This window comes from Uloborus diversus, chromosome 8, assembly GCF_026930045.1.
Source record: "Uloborus diversus isolate 005 chromosome 8, Udiv.v.3.1, whole genome shotgun sequence".
NCBI lineage: Eukaryota > Metazoa > Arthropoda > Arachnida > Araneae > Uloboridae > Uloborus > Uloborus diversus.
In genome coordinates, this window is record NC_072738.1 from 149082109 (window position 1) to 149098432 (window position 16324).

General features: G+C 31.9%; 1 protein-coding gene across 1 annotated transcript in view; it reads left to right on the plus strand.

The window, feature by feature from the left end:
* Positions 1 to 16324, plus strand: part of LOC129228679 (serine-protein kinase ATM-like) — a 127410-nt gene that overhangs the window by 89021 nt on the left and 22065 nt on the right. The window contains exons 38-45 of the mRNA XM_054863362.1: positions 1665 to 1787; positions 5008 to 5219; positions 6391 to 6607; positions 8447 to 8554; positions 10680 to 10820; positions 11198 to 11336; positions 11555 to 11631; positions 13393 to 13533. Of these exons, the coding sequence (XP_054719337.1) occupies positions 1665 to 1787; positions 5008 to 5219; positions 6391 to 6607; positions 8447 to 8554; positions 10680 to 10820; positions 11198 to 11336; positions 11555 to 11631; positions 13393 to 13533 (1158 nt within the window). The remainder of the gene's footprint in view (positions 1 to 1664; positions 1788 to 5007; positions 5220 to 6390; positions 6608 to 8446; positions 8555 to 10679; positions 10821 to 11197; positions 11337 to 11554; positions 11632 to 13392; positions 13534 to 16324) is intronic.

The window sequence follows — 16324 nt, forward strand, 5'->3', positions numbered from 1 at the left end:
TGGATAATAGCACGTACCTTGCATGAGAATACACAATGCAAAAACATATTAAAATTATTATTTTTTTAGAGGTATTGTACCAGTAGCCATATTGCAATTTTTATAGTTGTTTGTAACGTAAAACATTTTGAATTAAAAAGAAAGAATTCCAAGAGTTCTACCGAGTTTAATCAGACATTGTATTACCTACCAATCCAAAGTTTAGCACCTCTATCTCAATAACTGGTGTAGCTCGCTTAGCAAAATACTGAACCTAGTTCATTAACGCAATAGCAAGGACGGATACAAGGAAGGGGCGATGGGGGCGATTGCCCCTCCCTTGAGGGATCTTGCACCAGCAATTTTTTCCAGATTGAAGTTCTAAAACAAAAGTGTAGGGCATCTGTAATGACGTCAAGGAAAGGAACGAGGTTCGAGTCTCCCTCTTGAAGACTTTTCAGATTTGATGTATCAAAGAAGCAATTTAAACCTACATTTTGTGATGTTAGGAGGATATGTTTGAAGGCCTTCCACGGCCCCGATTGTAGACATCTCGGTTAGTGTTAGGGGAAAAAATGGGTTGAGTGACTTTCCTCCAGTAATTTTTCGAAACTGGAGTTTCGAAAAGCCCAATTTTAGACGACCTTCGATGACGTTAGGGAGAGAGGATTTTGAACCATTAACCCGGAATCATCACGAAATTGAATTTCTAAAACACAATTTTGGAAAACTCTTTCAACGGAAAAGGAAAGGAATAGGTTTTTGGACCGCCTGGGCTAAATCTCTATATTTTAGTTGTTTTCAACAAAAATGATGGGGCAGCCTCCTCTCTGAAGCAAGTTCAAATTAGATACATAAGTAAGAGGTAAAGTAAAAAACAATCGCCCCCTTCTTGAGAAATTTCTGGATCCGTCCCTGTGCAATAGAATACATATGCAATGCATACATTTCCATTCTCCCTATCCAATGAACACCCCCATAATCTGAACACTTTTGTTGGGTTCCATGAGGTTTCAGATTAGAGAGAGTGCATTGTATTTCACTGTATAACCTAATCTGCAGCTCTTATAATGCTCTGCACTCAATAACATTTCTCTCAAATGTCTGTTCTTGTGAAACACTAATTAGAAACTTTTTGAACGAAGCCAACAAGTTGCTTCTCAATGCTTTTACAAAAAGCACTGCATCCTTTCTTTTTAATCTTCCCAATGATTTTATTCATAATGTTCTCATCAATCAAAACATTTTGCCCTAAATGTACCTAATCTGGTTATATTTAAAATTTGACTGCAAATTATGTCAATTAATCTTCTTAATAACTAGCTCAAATGTATGAATACTTTTTTGTTTATCATGTTGATTGTTGATTCGAGCATGATCATGCAATCACTGTGTTTAAAAATGTTTATTGGAAGGGTATTATAGTTAGAATAATTAAATAAAGTAATATGTAGCAAATATTATCAAAATTTAAATCAAGTCAAATTCTTAAGTGACGGAAAAGCCTCTTTAAAAATAGCTTTCTAAAAAAGTTTTGAACAAAAAAAAAAAATATTGCATAATCATTGTTTTCTTGCTCAGTTTTTAATTATTTATTTTTTTTAATTAATTAAGTGATTTATTTTTCTTTCTTTTCTTTGCCTTATTGTATTTTAAACTTTATTTAAACCGTGCGGGTTTTGCAGCTTGCTGCAGAAAATCCAAACTTTGTTTTATGTTATGGAGAAGCTTTGACGTTAAGAGGAAGATGGCTAGCTGAAACATGCAGTGAAAATTCTTCAGTCATTATGCAAGATTATTTAGAAAAGGTATTTCTATTATGAAAACTAGCAATTGTTTCTCTTTTCAAATCCATGAATTTTAAATAGATTTTTGTATATTACCGTATATACTCACATATAAGTCGAGAAATTTAGTACAAAAAGCGAGGTTTGAAGTTAGGGAGTCGACTTATACTCAGGGTAGAATTACTAAACATTTTCTTTGAATAGTTCTTAGCAAAAATACTTAAAAAAGAGTTAACTTTTTCCCAATTTTAGTCCAATCCTTTAAAACAGAAGCTAAAAATGAAAATTACTTACACATTCTGCTATAATTTTACATGGGCTGACTGAAATAAAGGCTAAATATTATAGTTAGTGTAAACGGCTGACTATACGAAAAGTGCAGGAATTGCCATATTCACAAATTTTCCCGCTAGTCCCGAATTAAGTACTCCTTTTTTAAAAATTTTAGTAAAGTAGTATGGCTACAGTTTCTTTTTTTTAACAATTTTCTTTTTTTTTTTAATGTTTACATTCAAAAATAGCTGTGAAACGCTCCCAATGTTTTCAGAAAGTAGGGGCTCAACTTACACGTGGGTTTTTGATTTTTTTCCGATTTTTCTTCGAAAAGTAGGGGAAGTCGACTTATGCGCGAGTATATATGGTATGTGAAAATATTCAGTAACTGTTTTCTCTTCACTAGAACAAAAAAAAAGGTAATTTTTTAGATATCATTTGTTTCTGTTAAACAATTAGTTTGATTAATATTTGTCATTATTCTACTTATTAAGTACATCTAAGATCATTATAAAACATCTAATTTAAAACATTGACAATGTGATAAATCAGCTCCAAAGACATGCAACCTTCAGACTGTTTTTGATCGACTAAAACTTCATAAATTAAATTTGAAACTCCAATAATGTTGTTTCCTACTGCAAGAGAGTTATGTCTTGGCAATGGGAAACAGGAGAATTAGTAATGATAACTCACTTGCAGGAGAATTATCATTACTAATGCTCTAGTTTACCTGAATAAAAGAAGTATTGAGATTTCAACAATTTAAAAATACCATCATGTATGAAGCAGGTTAGCAGGTTTTTAAGATATTTTGAATTTTTATTAGAATGTTGATTCTGAATTTCAGTCTAAGGCCTCTTTATTTATGTGTACCATCTTCATGAAATTGAATAATTGTGCTTAGGAAGCAAACTGTATTATGAAATTTGCAGCCGATTTCTAGCATTTTTACGGTGCTAAATGTTCAAAAAAAAAATTTTTTTTATTCAATTTGTTTCTTTAAATGCATATGTTATGGATCTTTTCCTCTGGTGGTAAAGGGAATGTTAAATGTCTTTTATTTGATGTGCGTCGCAGAATAAGTTGTCAACGTCTAAAAAGTCTGAAAATAAAAAGGAAGAGATTGCTGAGATGTCACCTGATTATATTGTCTCTATGCATCTATATGTTACTGTGAAAGCCTGAAATCTGGTAAATGTCAACATTAACTGGTGAACAGGGCCGAATTTAGGGGAGGGCAGCCGGGGCTACTGCCCCGGGACCTCCACAACAAAGGGGCCCCCACAATAAAATTTTTACAAAATATCCTAACTTTCACGGGTCAGCAAATTTTACGTTTTTTCTCCCAGACATGTTTTTTTTTTGTATTTCTACAAAGAATGCTTGCACAAAAATAATATTATCGATATATCAGAAAGCCTTGATTGCAAGTATCCATTTACTATCAATTTTTTATTTGATCGAGCATTTCAGTGGCAATATATTTTTTTTATTCATTTAATTTGTAATTTGTACCTATGAGTTAAAGAAAAATAAAGTAAGTAAAAAAAACCCGAAAAATGGATAACTTTGCAGGTCATCCTTATAACTTCTCGCTTCTTGAGCTCAAAAATTTAAAAATCATTTGACGAACCGACTTGAATGGAAATCTTTTAAATCAAAAATATCGGATATACACATACATATCAAAATATTGGTATATAATCAAAGAATCGGATATTTTCGAAAATGATGATCTTCTCGAACCCTGATTAGGGGGCCTCCATTCCTTCGTTGCCCCGGGGCCTCCAAACTTCCAAATTCGACCCTGCTGGTGTATATCAACGTACACACCTAACACATGTCCAAATATTTCCGGTGAATCACCGGTGGAAATCAACATTCTCCAGTTTGAGTTTTTCATGGTAACCTATACATTCAACCAGGGTCCTTGAAAGAGAAGAGCGATATCCCCAGGATCCAGCATATGAGAGGGCACTGGGCTTTTGCAGCATTAAAATTGTTATTATTATTTTATTTTTTATTTGGTGTTTTTTAATTTTCTTAAATAATTTTTATAATGCTAATACATTAGATTTAATTATTGTCTTTTCACCCAATGGTAACATGTTCAGTTAAGTGATAATTAAAAATCCGTGATTATCTTATATAATTAAAAAATGAGCATATCTATGTATGTCCAAGCTTCTTCTCCCAAACGACAGTGAACTGATCATCGAACGAGGTATCGATAGATTTGTAATCTTCCTGTCTTCATGTTTGTATATTTAACATAATCCTCCGATAATAATTAGCGGAGATATCAATTAAAAACTATCAATTAGGACACTGAAATTTCAACATAAAATCTTTATTTTTCGAAGGCTTTCCTCCATTTAAATTATTTTTCAGTGCTTCATCTCAACTTTCCGCAACAATGCTTTTATTAAAATGGTTAGCGGTGAAGAAAATCATTCAGACGAAAGATATGTTGCCATTTTCTTTCTCGAATATGAAGAAGTAAAATTCTTGATTTTGTTTTAAAGGCTTTTCTTATAATCGGGGAATTTAAAATGTTTACTTTTTGGTTGTTTTTCTGCAAACTGCCGCAAAACTTTACTGATTTTTTTTTCTTTTATTTTTGTTCAAGCCTGAGGGTTGAACAGGCGTCACTTAACATAACTTTTATTTTCGAGGTAGACCGTGCAAAGCCGGGCGACGCAGCTAGTTAACAATTAGGATATGAAAATCTTGGTACCGTTTCATTACAGACCCGCTATAGTTGTTAGCATGAGTTTGGCGGCTGTAAAAGAAGGCCAGCGTTCTTACTGTGTACTGAAGTATTTTATAACCAGCTTCATTTCTGTATGTGTGGTGTGGGGAGGGAAGAGTGCCTGAAAGTATTCTCTTAGGAGGTCCCTATATTCAAGCTTATATAAGCTTTTGTAATTTATTTTAACCCGTGTGACCATTTTGTTTGTTTCAGGCTGTTCTTCTTCTTGAGAGTGTAGATTGCAAAAGGAGCAACAAAGCCTCTCTATTGTGGGATGCTTATTTAGCTGTTGCTCGTTATGCTGACGCCCAGTATCAAAGTATTGTAAATTATAAAAAATCAACAGCGTTTCTTACAAAACAAGAGCTTATGCATAGTTCTAAAGAAGATGCCAAAAAACTCAAAAGTAAAGATAATACGGAAGAGTAAGCTTCTAATTTTTCTCTGGTATAATATAATTAATCTTATGTATTTGCCCTTTTTGTAATTTTAGAGCTATAGTGTTGCCAAGTTGAGATTGTTTGCATGCCATAGGGGTAACCAGTGGTTCTCAACATGGGGTGCAAGGGATATAGAGGAATTTTTAGGCGAGCTTGACTATTTAAAAAAAAATTAAGTAAAAAAGTCAAACTAAGCAATAATTTACTCAATTTTGTGTTCATATGAAGCGTATTTCACAATATAGACTTTTTTGAAGTTTTTAGTTCTTATCCACATAACTTTCAGCATTAGCATACTGTTAAGTCAAAATATAAATATGGATATTGAAAGTGACCATTGACGCTGCAAAAGTGATTGGTATTACATACCAGCCTCACTTAGATGCATCGAAATATTTTTACTTAGTTTGGTGGATCTTTGATTTCTTGTGTTCTAATAATAATACTATGTTCAAAATAAAGTTAAGTGTAATAATATTATATTTTCTGTGCAAAAATGTATATTTTTATTTGATAACTAGTTTCAGCTATCTTAACCAACTTTAATTAAAAATTCCTATTAAACGATACAGCCTGTAAAGTTGCCCACCTGTCTAAGTTAACCCCCTTGTTATGCACAGGAATTAGTCCTGTATCGTATATATCAATCTCCATGAGTTGATATTTGTTCAGTTGACTGATATTCTTAGGTACATGAAGGTGGTATTATGATCACTATTCTGTCTAAGGCAGATAAACGACAGTATCTACTGAAATGAGTTTTCGAAATATTTGCAGAAATGAGTTTTAAATTCAATACTAACAATAGGGAAATATTAGAATTAGACCTCTTTTTTGCACTTTTTTTCAGCGGAAATCAAATAAGCAAGTTTGTACAGTGAAACTAATGCACAATAGATGACAAAAATGTAAAAAGAAAAAAAGAAAGAAAAATAAAAATTTGTGTTACTGCCCTTAACCTGTCTACGGCAGTATAGATCATATGATGTATCAATAAAATTATAAATAATTATTGTTTATAATTACGTATTTGTATCGAACTCATATAAATGTACTTTACATGAGGCGACAAAACTCATTCAAATATACTTTACATAAATAAAGAAAAAAACTGTCTTGCAGTTTTTATCAAATCATTATTTTATTAATTTTTCAGCCAACGAAAAACTCATATTATTATAACAAAACAGACTATGATTGATCAGGAAGAAATAAATACTTTAGAACAGGATCAGAAACTGTTTCTTAACAAAGCAATAATGAATTACCTCAGGTGCTTAAGAGGGACAGATTCTCATGATTTGTGGATTTTTCGTCTTATTTCCTTGTGGTTTCAAAACTTCACTGATCAATCAATCAATAGTATTGTCAAGGTAAGTACAGTTTTTGATTTCAATAATTATTTCACAAAGTCAAAACACTTAGTCGTATGTGTGTATTTACTTTAGATTTGACATATTTAACATGTACACTGTATAGTGAAAAATAATTTCTGTGAAAATGATTTATTCTGCTTGATAAAAAAATTTTTTTTTTTTCTTTCTTTCTGTGAAGTTTAATTTTTTTAAATAATTTAAAAACTTATTTTTTTTTTTTAAATCTGAAGATAATATGTTGCAAAACATAGCCTGGGACAAGGAGTCGCAAAGCAGATTATTTTATTCAGCAAATTCTGATTATAAACTGAAAAATATGAAACAGTAAAATAAACAAGAAATGAATAGCAATGTTTTTCTTTTTTTCACTTTGTTTTCCTACATAAAATGTAATATCTGAGTTATAAAATCGGTTGTTCTGGTCAAAAACTTTCTGTAGAAAAAACTTTAATAATGGAAATACATTGCTATTAATTTCTCGTTTATTTTACTGCTCCATATTTTTCTGTCTATAATCTGAATTCGCTGTGCAAAATAATCTGCTTCGCGATTCCTTGTCCCAGACTATGTTTTGCGACATATTATCTGCAGGTTATACAATGTGTCCTTTGATGCAATCAAATAAAAACTTACTTATTCAAAAAAAATATATCTGTGTTTGTGTTTAATATGCTTTGCATTGTGAATTTACAAAAAAAAAAGGAGAAATATTGTAAACTAAATACAGATGCTGAATTACAGCAAGACACTAATATTGCGCATCAATTCGAAGGAACTTGTAAAAAGTTAGACCATAAGCATAATGTATAATGTAAAACATTAAATATTTTTAACATTTAAATTCATAATTTAAAAACAATGCCTTAAGTTAAAATTTAAAGCAAGCTTTTTCAAAATTCTGTTTCTTCTCATGGTGATGGTTGTTCCAAGAGAAATTTTTACCTTGGATAGAAAATATTTAGCAGGTAACTTTTAAAAGACGTATTTTATTCATTTATTTTTTCAACTATTCCTATTAAATTTAATTTAGCTATACTTACTTCTTTGTATGGAGGGGTAATAATATTTTTATTCATTTTGAAATAAATGTTTCTGCTCCATTTGTATGTGTGATTAATAAAATATACTTTCTATTTTATCAAAACAAGTATAGAGATTATAAAGCATTATAAAACATCAGCAGTATCTCCAATCAAGGTTCTTGAAAAAGCATATGTTTTTACTTAAAGTTTGAAATTCGTTAAAGGAACAATATGTGGCGGTATGTTATACACACCTACATTTTTTTGGAGTTTTGACTAATTATCAAAGGATTCTTGGGCAAAAATTTGTTGTCAAAATTTATCAAAGTAACCCATGAAGTACAAAAGGCACCAATGATGTCCAACTAGGTGTTGAGCTTGTTTCGTCATTTAACCAGTGCCAAGGGCGCCCATATAGGGTAGCAAGGGTGACTCAAGCCCCCCCCCCCCCCCTTAGATATTAGAAGTTCCCTGCTTTTAGTACTTTTTTCTTAGCAAAAATGTGAAAACATTTCTACTCCAGCCATTAATGAATAATTTATTGAAAATGTCAAACTTTAATAACTCTAATCTGTACTGAAATCGGTTTCTATGGGGAAAATATCCTGCTAAACCATGAGGAAAATATCTGAGCTCCCGCCCCTTAAAATTTTGCATATGGGCGCCCATGACCAGTGTTATTAGTTAGGATTACTGCATTTATTTCTTAGCACGATAAAAGTTCACTGCAACCTGTTAACTAATCGATTTTCAGGTGGTTTAGTTTTTTCAAAAACGTTATACATTTCTCTCTCTTTTGCTCTTTTTTCTACAGGATAGCATACAGAAGCTGCATACATATAAATTTTTACCATTAATATACCAATTGGCAGCAAGAATGGGAACACCGGCACAAGGAATATTCTCACAAACTCTGACTAGCGTAAGTATGGAAACCTTTCCAACTGTTGCTAAGTGTTTAAAAGCATCTTTTACATGTCTTGTGAGTAATGCCAATTCTTTAAAAAACTCTGAGAGAAATCTCTTCAAGGGTTTTGAATCTTTTGCTGGTATAATTTATACAACAGTTGAAGGTAATCATTCTTAAAGTTAAATTTGAAATGGCTTAAGATATCGAACAACATCTTCTTTACCTGTCCAGTTGTTTGTTTGCTTTTAAAATAAATAAATACAAATAGGGTTTCAAGCTCTGTATTTTGAAGTCTTGATACGGCATTGACCAACACACCACGAAAACAGAACCAGTGAGTGGTTTAGTGCTCCTGAAGATTTTAAAATTCTTTGAAAAACCTCTGCTTTGTTTCTGAAATACTAATAAGAGGACTAATCTTTGTTTTACATGTACTTACTATGTAAGTCAGTGAACAAAAGGAAATGAGTTTTTTTCCCGTTAAAGTTTCTCTAGCAAAACTTTTGTAGCATGTCTCCTTTTAAATTTTTGTGTTTTTTAATAGTAATAAATAGTTTGATCCTGTCTTTGAAATTAATTCTTATCATTGTTGCATATAAAATCAGTTAAAGTTTATCTTTAAAATTAAAAGTGTTTTGTGTAACCGAGGTCTCTCTAATGGTAATTGTATAGGGTACCTTAAGTATTGAGGTATTGATATTTTACTGCATTTCATTATTTTCTTTTTATCCTGAAAAATAATTTTACCAGGATTAAGTTATGCATACAGAGGTATTGAAATCAATTACACCTTCATTGTTTGCCGTGTCCTATTTCAATACCTGCTAAGTTTCAAGTACAGTCGGACCTCAATTTAATGAATCTCTATTTAACGAATTTCACGATTTAGCGAATTTTTCTTTTACGCTGATTAAAATGAAGGGAAAACCCCCTTTTTACCCAATATTGAACCCTAAAATAACAAATTATTATTACAGCTGAAAAAAAATTTTTTTGTTAATTTGAGATAGGAAATATTGGATTATTTTCCAAATGTTACATCCATATTGTCCAATGCAGAAAAAGACTTTTCTTGGAATCGGCAATTTTTGATGGGCGAGCGAGGAAACAACCTACGAATAGTGATTCTGATGAAGAAGCGATAGTGTAACTCCCATTAAAACTGTTACATTTTCAAATGCTTTACGTGGCCTGGAAACTGTAAAAACATATCTCAAGCAGCAGGCTGCAAAAGATACAGTATTTTCTTCTCTCCATAAAGTCGAAAGAGAACTATTTCGAGTAAAGTATCAAGAAAATTGTCAAGCATCTATAACTCAGTAGTTTAAAATTTCAAATTAGCTAGTGTGTAGTAAGTCATGGAATGCAGAGTAAAAAGTGCACACTTTCTAATTATGGATATTTTTGCGCAGTTGCTTATTAGGGGTTTTAGGTAAGGTAAGTGCATTTTTTTTTTTAAATTTCACACCCCGATATTACAAATAACCCCAATTTAACTAAATATAAAAGTTTCGTTACTGGTGAATTTGTTAAATCGGGGTCCGACTGTATATGATAAATGTAGTGTTGTTTCTTATATTCTAATTTTCTTATATTTGGAGTATGCTGTTCAGTTTTGGTCTCCTTATCTTAAGAAAGACATTAACATATTGGAAAGGGTTCAAAGGTGAGCTACAAGGCTAATAAATGGACTTTCTCACTTAGACTATGATTCCAGGCTTAGAATGCTAAAAATGTACAGTCTTGAGCAAAGAAGAGACCGAGGGGACATGATTCAGTTGTTTAAATTTATTAAAATGAAAGATGTTACAGGGCTAAAGTTTAGCACTGAAAACAGGACAAGGGGTCATTGTTTTAAGCTACTTAAATCTCAGACTAACATGGATATTAGGAAAAATTTATTTTAGCGAGGTACTTTGGCAAGGTACCTTGGAACAGCTTGCTGGAAGAGGAGGTAATGAGCAAGGGAGTAGAAAGTTTTAAGAGAGCCATTGATCTTCACTGGGGATTGTAAATTGACTAGGACCAGCATAGGGCACAGAGCCTGTTGCTGGTCATCACTTTTGTATTTTTATATTGATATTTTCTACTCTTGGTTTCAATTAAGTGTTCACTTAATTTCACTCTTTCATTGCAGTTAATTAAAAGTATTGCTATTGATCATCCGTATCACGCTGTGCCTGTGATTTTAGCTTTAAGCAATGCTGATCAAGATCCTCTTGAATCGACAAAAAATAATTCTGATCAACCGCAGCAAGTAGATGTCCCTTACATCAAAGTATGGAATAGCATTTTGTTTATTTTCCTATGCATTTCTCCTCAAAACCAAAGCATTCAATTATTTATGTATTCTATTTGTAAGTTCTCATGACACTTGAATAACATTTTAATGAAACTATTATTGTTTTCCGATAGATGAATATTTATAGTGAATAGATTATTTAAAATTTTTTGTGGAGCTTTTAAAGTTTTATATTGTTGGCAGATATTTTTAATGGAACTTTTATTTTTGTTTAAAAGCTTGTTTTGTTGGAATATTTTAAATATATATATATTTATATATATATATATATATATATATATATATATATATATATATATATATATATATATATATATATATATATATATTTATGGTACTTTTCTTTTTTTTAGGAGAGAATGATTGCCGCTAAGAAGATTCTTTCTCAATTACAGAAATCAAAAATAAATGGAATACTGAAAAACTATTTAGATTTGTGTAGTGCTTATATAAAGTTGGCTTATTTTCCAGTGGATAAAAAAACAAGACGAGGTTAAGTATAGTTTAGCTCTGAACATATCATCTGCACTAAAGGAACTTCTTATTCATTCTGAACTTTTTAATAACTATCTATTTTCTGCTTAAACTTCTAACTTAGAAATTATTTTAACTGAGGACTTCATTGTTAATAATTCCCAACTTGTTTGGTTTGAAATTTAATTTGTTTGATTTGTGAACCAGTGCAAATTTATAATGTTATCTTTATTTAGGTAGTATTCCAGAGGACCAACCTCTTTTAAAGTACAAGAATTTAGTTAATATTCCCATAATCACTGAAGATATAAAGGTAAGATTATTTTAATTGCTCTTACCAAACAGTTTTTTTTTTTTTTTTTAATAATTCCTTTTTTTTTTCTTAGTTTAAAGCCGTGATAGCCATAACTCCACTTAGGTACTTTTTTAGACTTATATTGAAGACAAGACAAGGAAAAATGGACATTCTCTTTGAATCCTAGTCTTTTATTTCAAATTCAAAATGAGATACTATACAAAACAATCACGCTCATTATAACTCGCAACATAACATAAAAGCAAACTAACTGCAAGCTTTGTATCTTACTGAGCTCTTCCCCTATAGCAATTCTTTTTTCCTTCTCTACAGGATTGTCATCATCAGCAACCTGGTGAATTACCTTGACGGAGTATTACAATAGCCTTATCAGGGAAATGCAATAAATTAATTGCACACTATTTTCCTTTCCTAAACACATACTGAAAACTTAACAAAAACTCATTCTCCAGATTTTTTTTTTCAATCTAAGTTTCAAAAATTTTACTAACTGCTGAAATCTGACTCACACAGCTCTAATCATGGCCCCGCTTAATTCTTATAGGCCGTGACAATCACCCTGTTTCCATTATTTTGCCATTGATTGGTGGATGCTGGGGTTCCATTCCTCTTGCGGTCAAAATGGGCGACGTCCAATCAAAAATAAACAAACTTTGACTGATTGGTGGATGCAAGAGCTGCACCACTTTAACACAGAAAAGTCATAAATTGTCAAGGCCCGTTAAGCGTCAGCACCATCTAGTGGGGCCATGCTCTAATTTACTGCCTTAGCTTACCCTTTCTTGAAGAGTAGCATGATGTCGATGTTTTCCAGCTACCAGTGTACTAGCACTATCCCTGAGTTATTAAGAAGCACTGAAAAATTTTACGATAACATCTACTATTTCATCTGAATTTTATATATACATTATAATGTCTTGGAGCCTTAGTTGCTTAAATTCTTTTCAAATAACAAAATCAATCCACTTTTGAAAATATTACATTCTAAAGCTCTATGTTGGTCATCATCATAATGATAATGGTCATAAAGCTCTATACGGAGTGTCAGAGTCATATCAATCGTTGAAATACAGCTTCATTCAGAAGCACTAGAAAAATGTTATTAAGAATATCAGTAGTTTCCTCATCCTTTTAATTTAAGGTCTCATTCTCACCTACCAATGGGCCTACTTGGCAGATATGAGCTTTTCCAGAATTTGCATAAGAAGAGAACTCCTGTTGCTAACCATTCTGTTTTTATCATTACCTAATAATTAAAATTACATTTAGTTGTGCAATATTAAAGACCTACCAGCATAAGCATTATACCTTATGATCAAAATTACAAACCAGATTTAGTCTTCTGTGTGCAAAGCAAAAAAGCTACAGGAAAAAGTACCTCTCTTCCATAGCATGCTCTGTCCATTATGCCCCTTATTAATGTACCGAGAAACTTTGAAATTAATTCGGCAAAGGCATTTTTCAATCACATATCTCCAAAGTGTCATCTTAATATGACTGATGTGCATAAACTAAAGACAGATAAATCTTAATGAAAAAAAAAAGTTGCTTTTTTACTTAAATCGAAATGTATTTAACATGTTTCCAAAAGTTATAAAAATTTATCATCTCTTTCGTTGTAAAATGATGTATTAATTCTTCTTTTTATTTTCATTATTTTTTAATGTTCGAAAAGCCAAACAATGCATGAATGTAAAGGTACATCAATATGTAATGTAAGTTTTGAAGATTTTCCTTTGTGTTATTTATTATTTTCAGGTTGATCGCAGCTGTCAATATGAAAGTATTGTTAGTGTTCAGTCTTTTCATTCAGAGTTTAGAATGTGTGGTGGAATAACTCTTCCCAAAGTTATTAAATGTAAAGGTAGTGATGGCGTTGAGAGAGAGCAATTAGTAAAGGTAGTTTTATTTCACTGATACTAAATAAAGTAACATAAATCTAAATTAAAGGTTAAGCAAAATCTACATGTGTCATGTATAAGTAAAATATATTATTAGCACATTACTCACTTTGTTCTTTGATTGTATCTTGCTGTTTGGTTCTTATAAACTGATGTTTTCTATCTCTTCGTGGGAAATGCAGTGTGATTGCTAACATTACTTCTTTTTTTAATATAGGGGCCTAAGGTAAATACACCAGTAGTGACCAGTGCTTCAGTAGTGACCACTTTAAGGTTTATATTTGAAAAAATAAGATTCCAGGTTTCCCATTAGATTCAAATGTGTTTTGAGTCTATTAAACATAATCCTTGAATTGGTTACTGTTGGTGTTTTACATTATACAGTACAAGGGGGGACCCAAAAATAACCGGATTGTTGTTCTAAAATATTTATGTATTAGTTTATTCACAAAATTTCTTTTGTCTCCTTTAAAGTGTTCACCCTTAGATGCAATACACTCGTTAATTCTTTTTTTCCACTGTTAGAAGCTCCCCTGGAACTCTCTAACCTTAACCATGTCCAGTGCCCATTGTGAAGTAATTTTTGCAGCCTCTACATCATCAAAACGCTTCATTTTCAGATTTTTTTCATCCTCGGGAACAGAAAAAGATCACGGGGCTAGGTCTGGCAAATACGGGGGTCGAAGAACGACTGACCACCCCTGAGAGCGGTTAATAATAAAGGTTGTGTATACGGGAGCGTTATCATTGTGAAGGAACTAGCCTTCCAATCGCCCTAGCGAGCACCAAATCACTCTTGCTTCTTCTAAATTTTCGTCAATCGTGAAACGACCACTCTCGTTGGTTTTTTGGCAGATTTTTCCAACGTTTTCATCATTTCAAGACGTTGTAGGGCGCTCAGAGCGAGCATGATCTTCAACATTCATACTACCGCGTTTAAAACGCCCAAACCACTCGAAAACTTATGTACGGCTCATAGCATCGGTCTTGAAAGCTTGTTGAAACATTTGATAAGCTAATCCGTTGCCGACTTTTCAAGCAGGAGAAGCAAAATTTCAAGTTTAGTTTGTTATTTTAAATCTGCCATGTAATGAGTTTGCAGGCGGAAAGAAACAGCTCCTGAGAAAACCAACCCTACGATTAGTGTTCACTCTAGAGGAAAAAAGGGCAGGGTGCTAATCTATGAAAGGGGCACTGTTATCATAAAAAGGGCACTATTCAACGCGGTGCCCCTCCTTTCCAAAGAGCAATGACGCACCCACTCAGAAACTACTTAGCGTCCTCCCCCCCCCCCCCCAAAAGGAAATAACAATTTAAAACACCTTGCAAAATTTCAAACAGTGTAGTCTGCACCATGAGCCCCCCCCCCCTCTTCGATGGCCACCACTTACTTCAGAATTAAATATAGTGATATTATCCAGATTCCAGAGTCACTGTCTTTAGAAAAGGGTTCGCTTGACTAAGCACATTTTCCCCATTCCCTGAGGAGCATTTAGCTAATGCTGAAATTTGGCTTTTGGGTGTTTTTCCAACATTATTTTGGGTTATAAATTTGACTACTTGTTCCGTAAGAGTAACTTCAGGCATTTCAAAATCCTTTGAATTGCAATGTAAGATGAACAATATTTAATTACGGATCCCCCCTTCCTAGATTTAAAAAAAAAAAATCCTAGTAATCTGCATTATACCATGAAATATTTGAGTAGACATCAAAATCATGATGAATGTAAATTAAACTTTTTAAAAAATATTGCATTTCAAGCCAAACATTAAATCAAAATACCGTGAGCTCATTTGTTTAAATTAATTTATTTTTTAAATTTTATTTTATTTTATTTTATTTATTTATTTTTTTTTTTGCAAAAAATCAGTGATAACTAATGAGGAAATAATGATTAAAATCCTATTTGCAATAATTAATATACAAGACAAGAAACAAAAAATTTTTTTTAGAATTTAAAATGAAAAACAATATATGCTAATTAAATTATATTTTAATAATCGCACATATTAAAATATACATTCCAATTGTTAAAAAACTGAAATACTTACAAGATGCAACGGATTAAAATCTCAAACACTGGAAGTAATTTTTCGCGAAACATCCCAAAAATAGTGTTATGGTTTATTGAAATAAAACATAAAATAAGCTAATCTTGGGTTGCATATGTCAAAACAACTTCCGATTGTCAAATATATTACAATATTTACAAGATGGAAAAGGATTGAAATCTCGAAGATGAGAAGAGCGTTTCCGCGAAATGCGAGTTCAATATTGGCATGGTTTCAAAAATAAAGTACATTTTAAAAATAAAACATAAAATATGCTAATATAAGTCAGCATGTGTCAAAATAATTTCCGACTGTCAAAAATATTAAAATATTTACAAGATGCAAAAGGATTGACATCTCAAGCGCGGTGGACGATTTTGTGCGATGCACGTGTTAAGCATATTGACACATGTTAAGAAAATTAAAAATTGCATTGATGAAATGTTAAAAAAAAAAAATGCACAATTCATCGAATGCCTAAGGAATTCAAGCACTAGATAAGCTTTCATAACTTTTTCAATCACTTAAAAATGAACTTTTTTCCCAAGCCCTTTTCAAGTTTTGTCAAGAACAATACCAACCCTTCTTCTGTTCTATTTGCAGAAGAAAAAATGCCTGAAACATCACTAAGCTTCATATTTTATCTGCTGGCATCTATATTCTTTTCTTTCAACTCTTTAAATTTCCTTTTAGCAGAAGGCACGTGTCGTTTGCGTTTTCACTCAGACTTTTTCCAA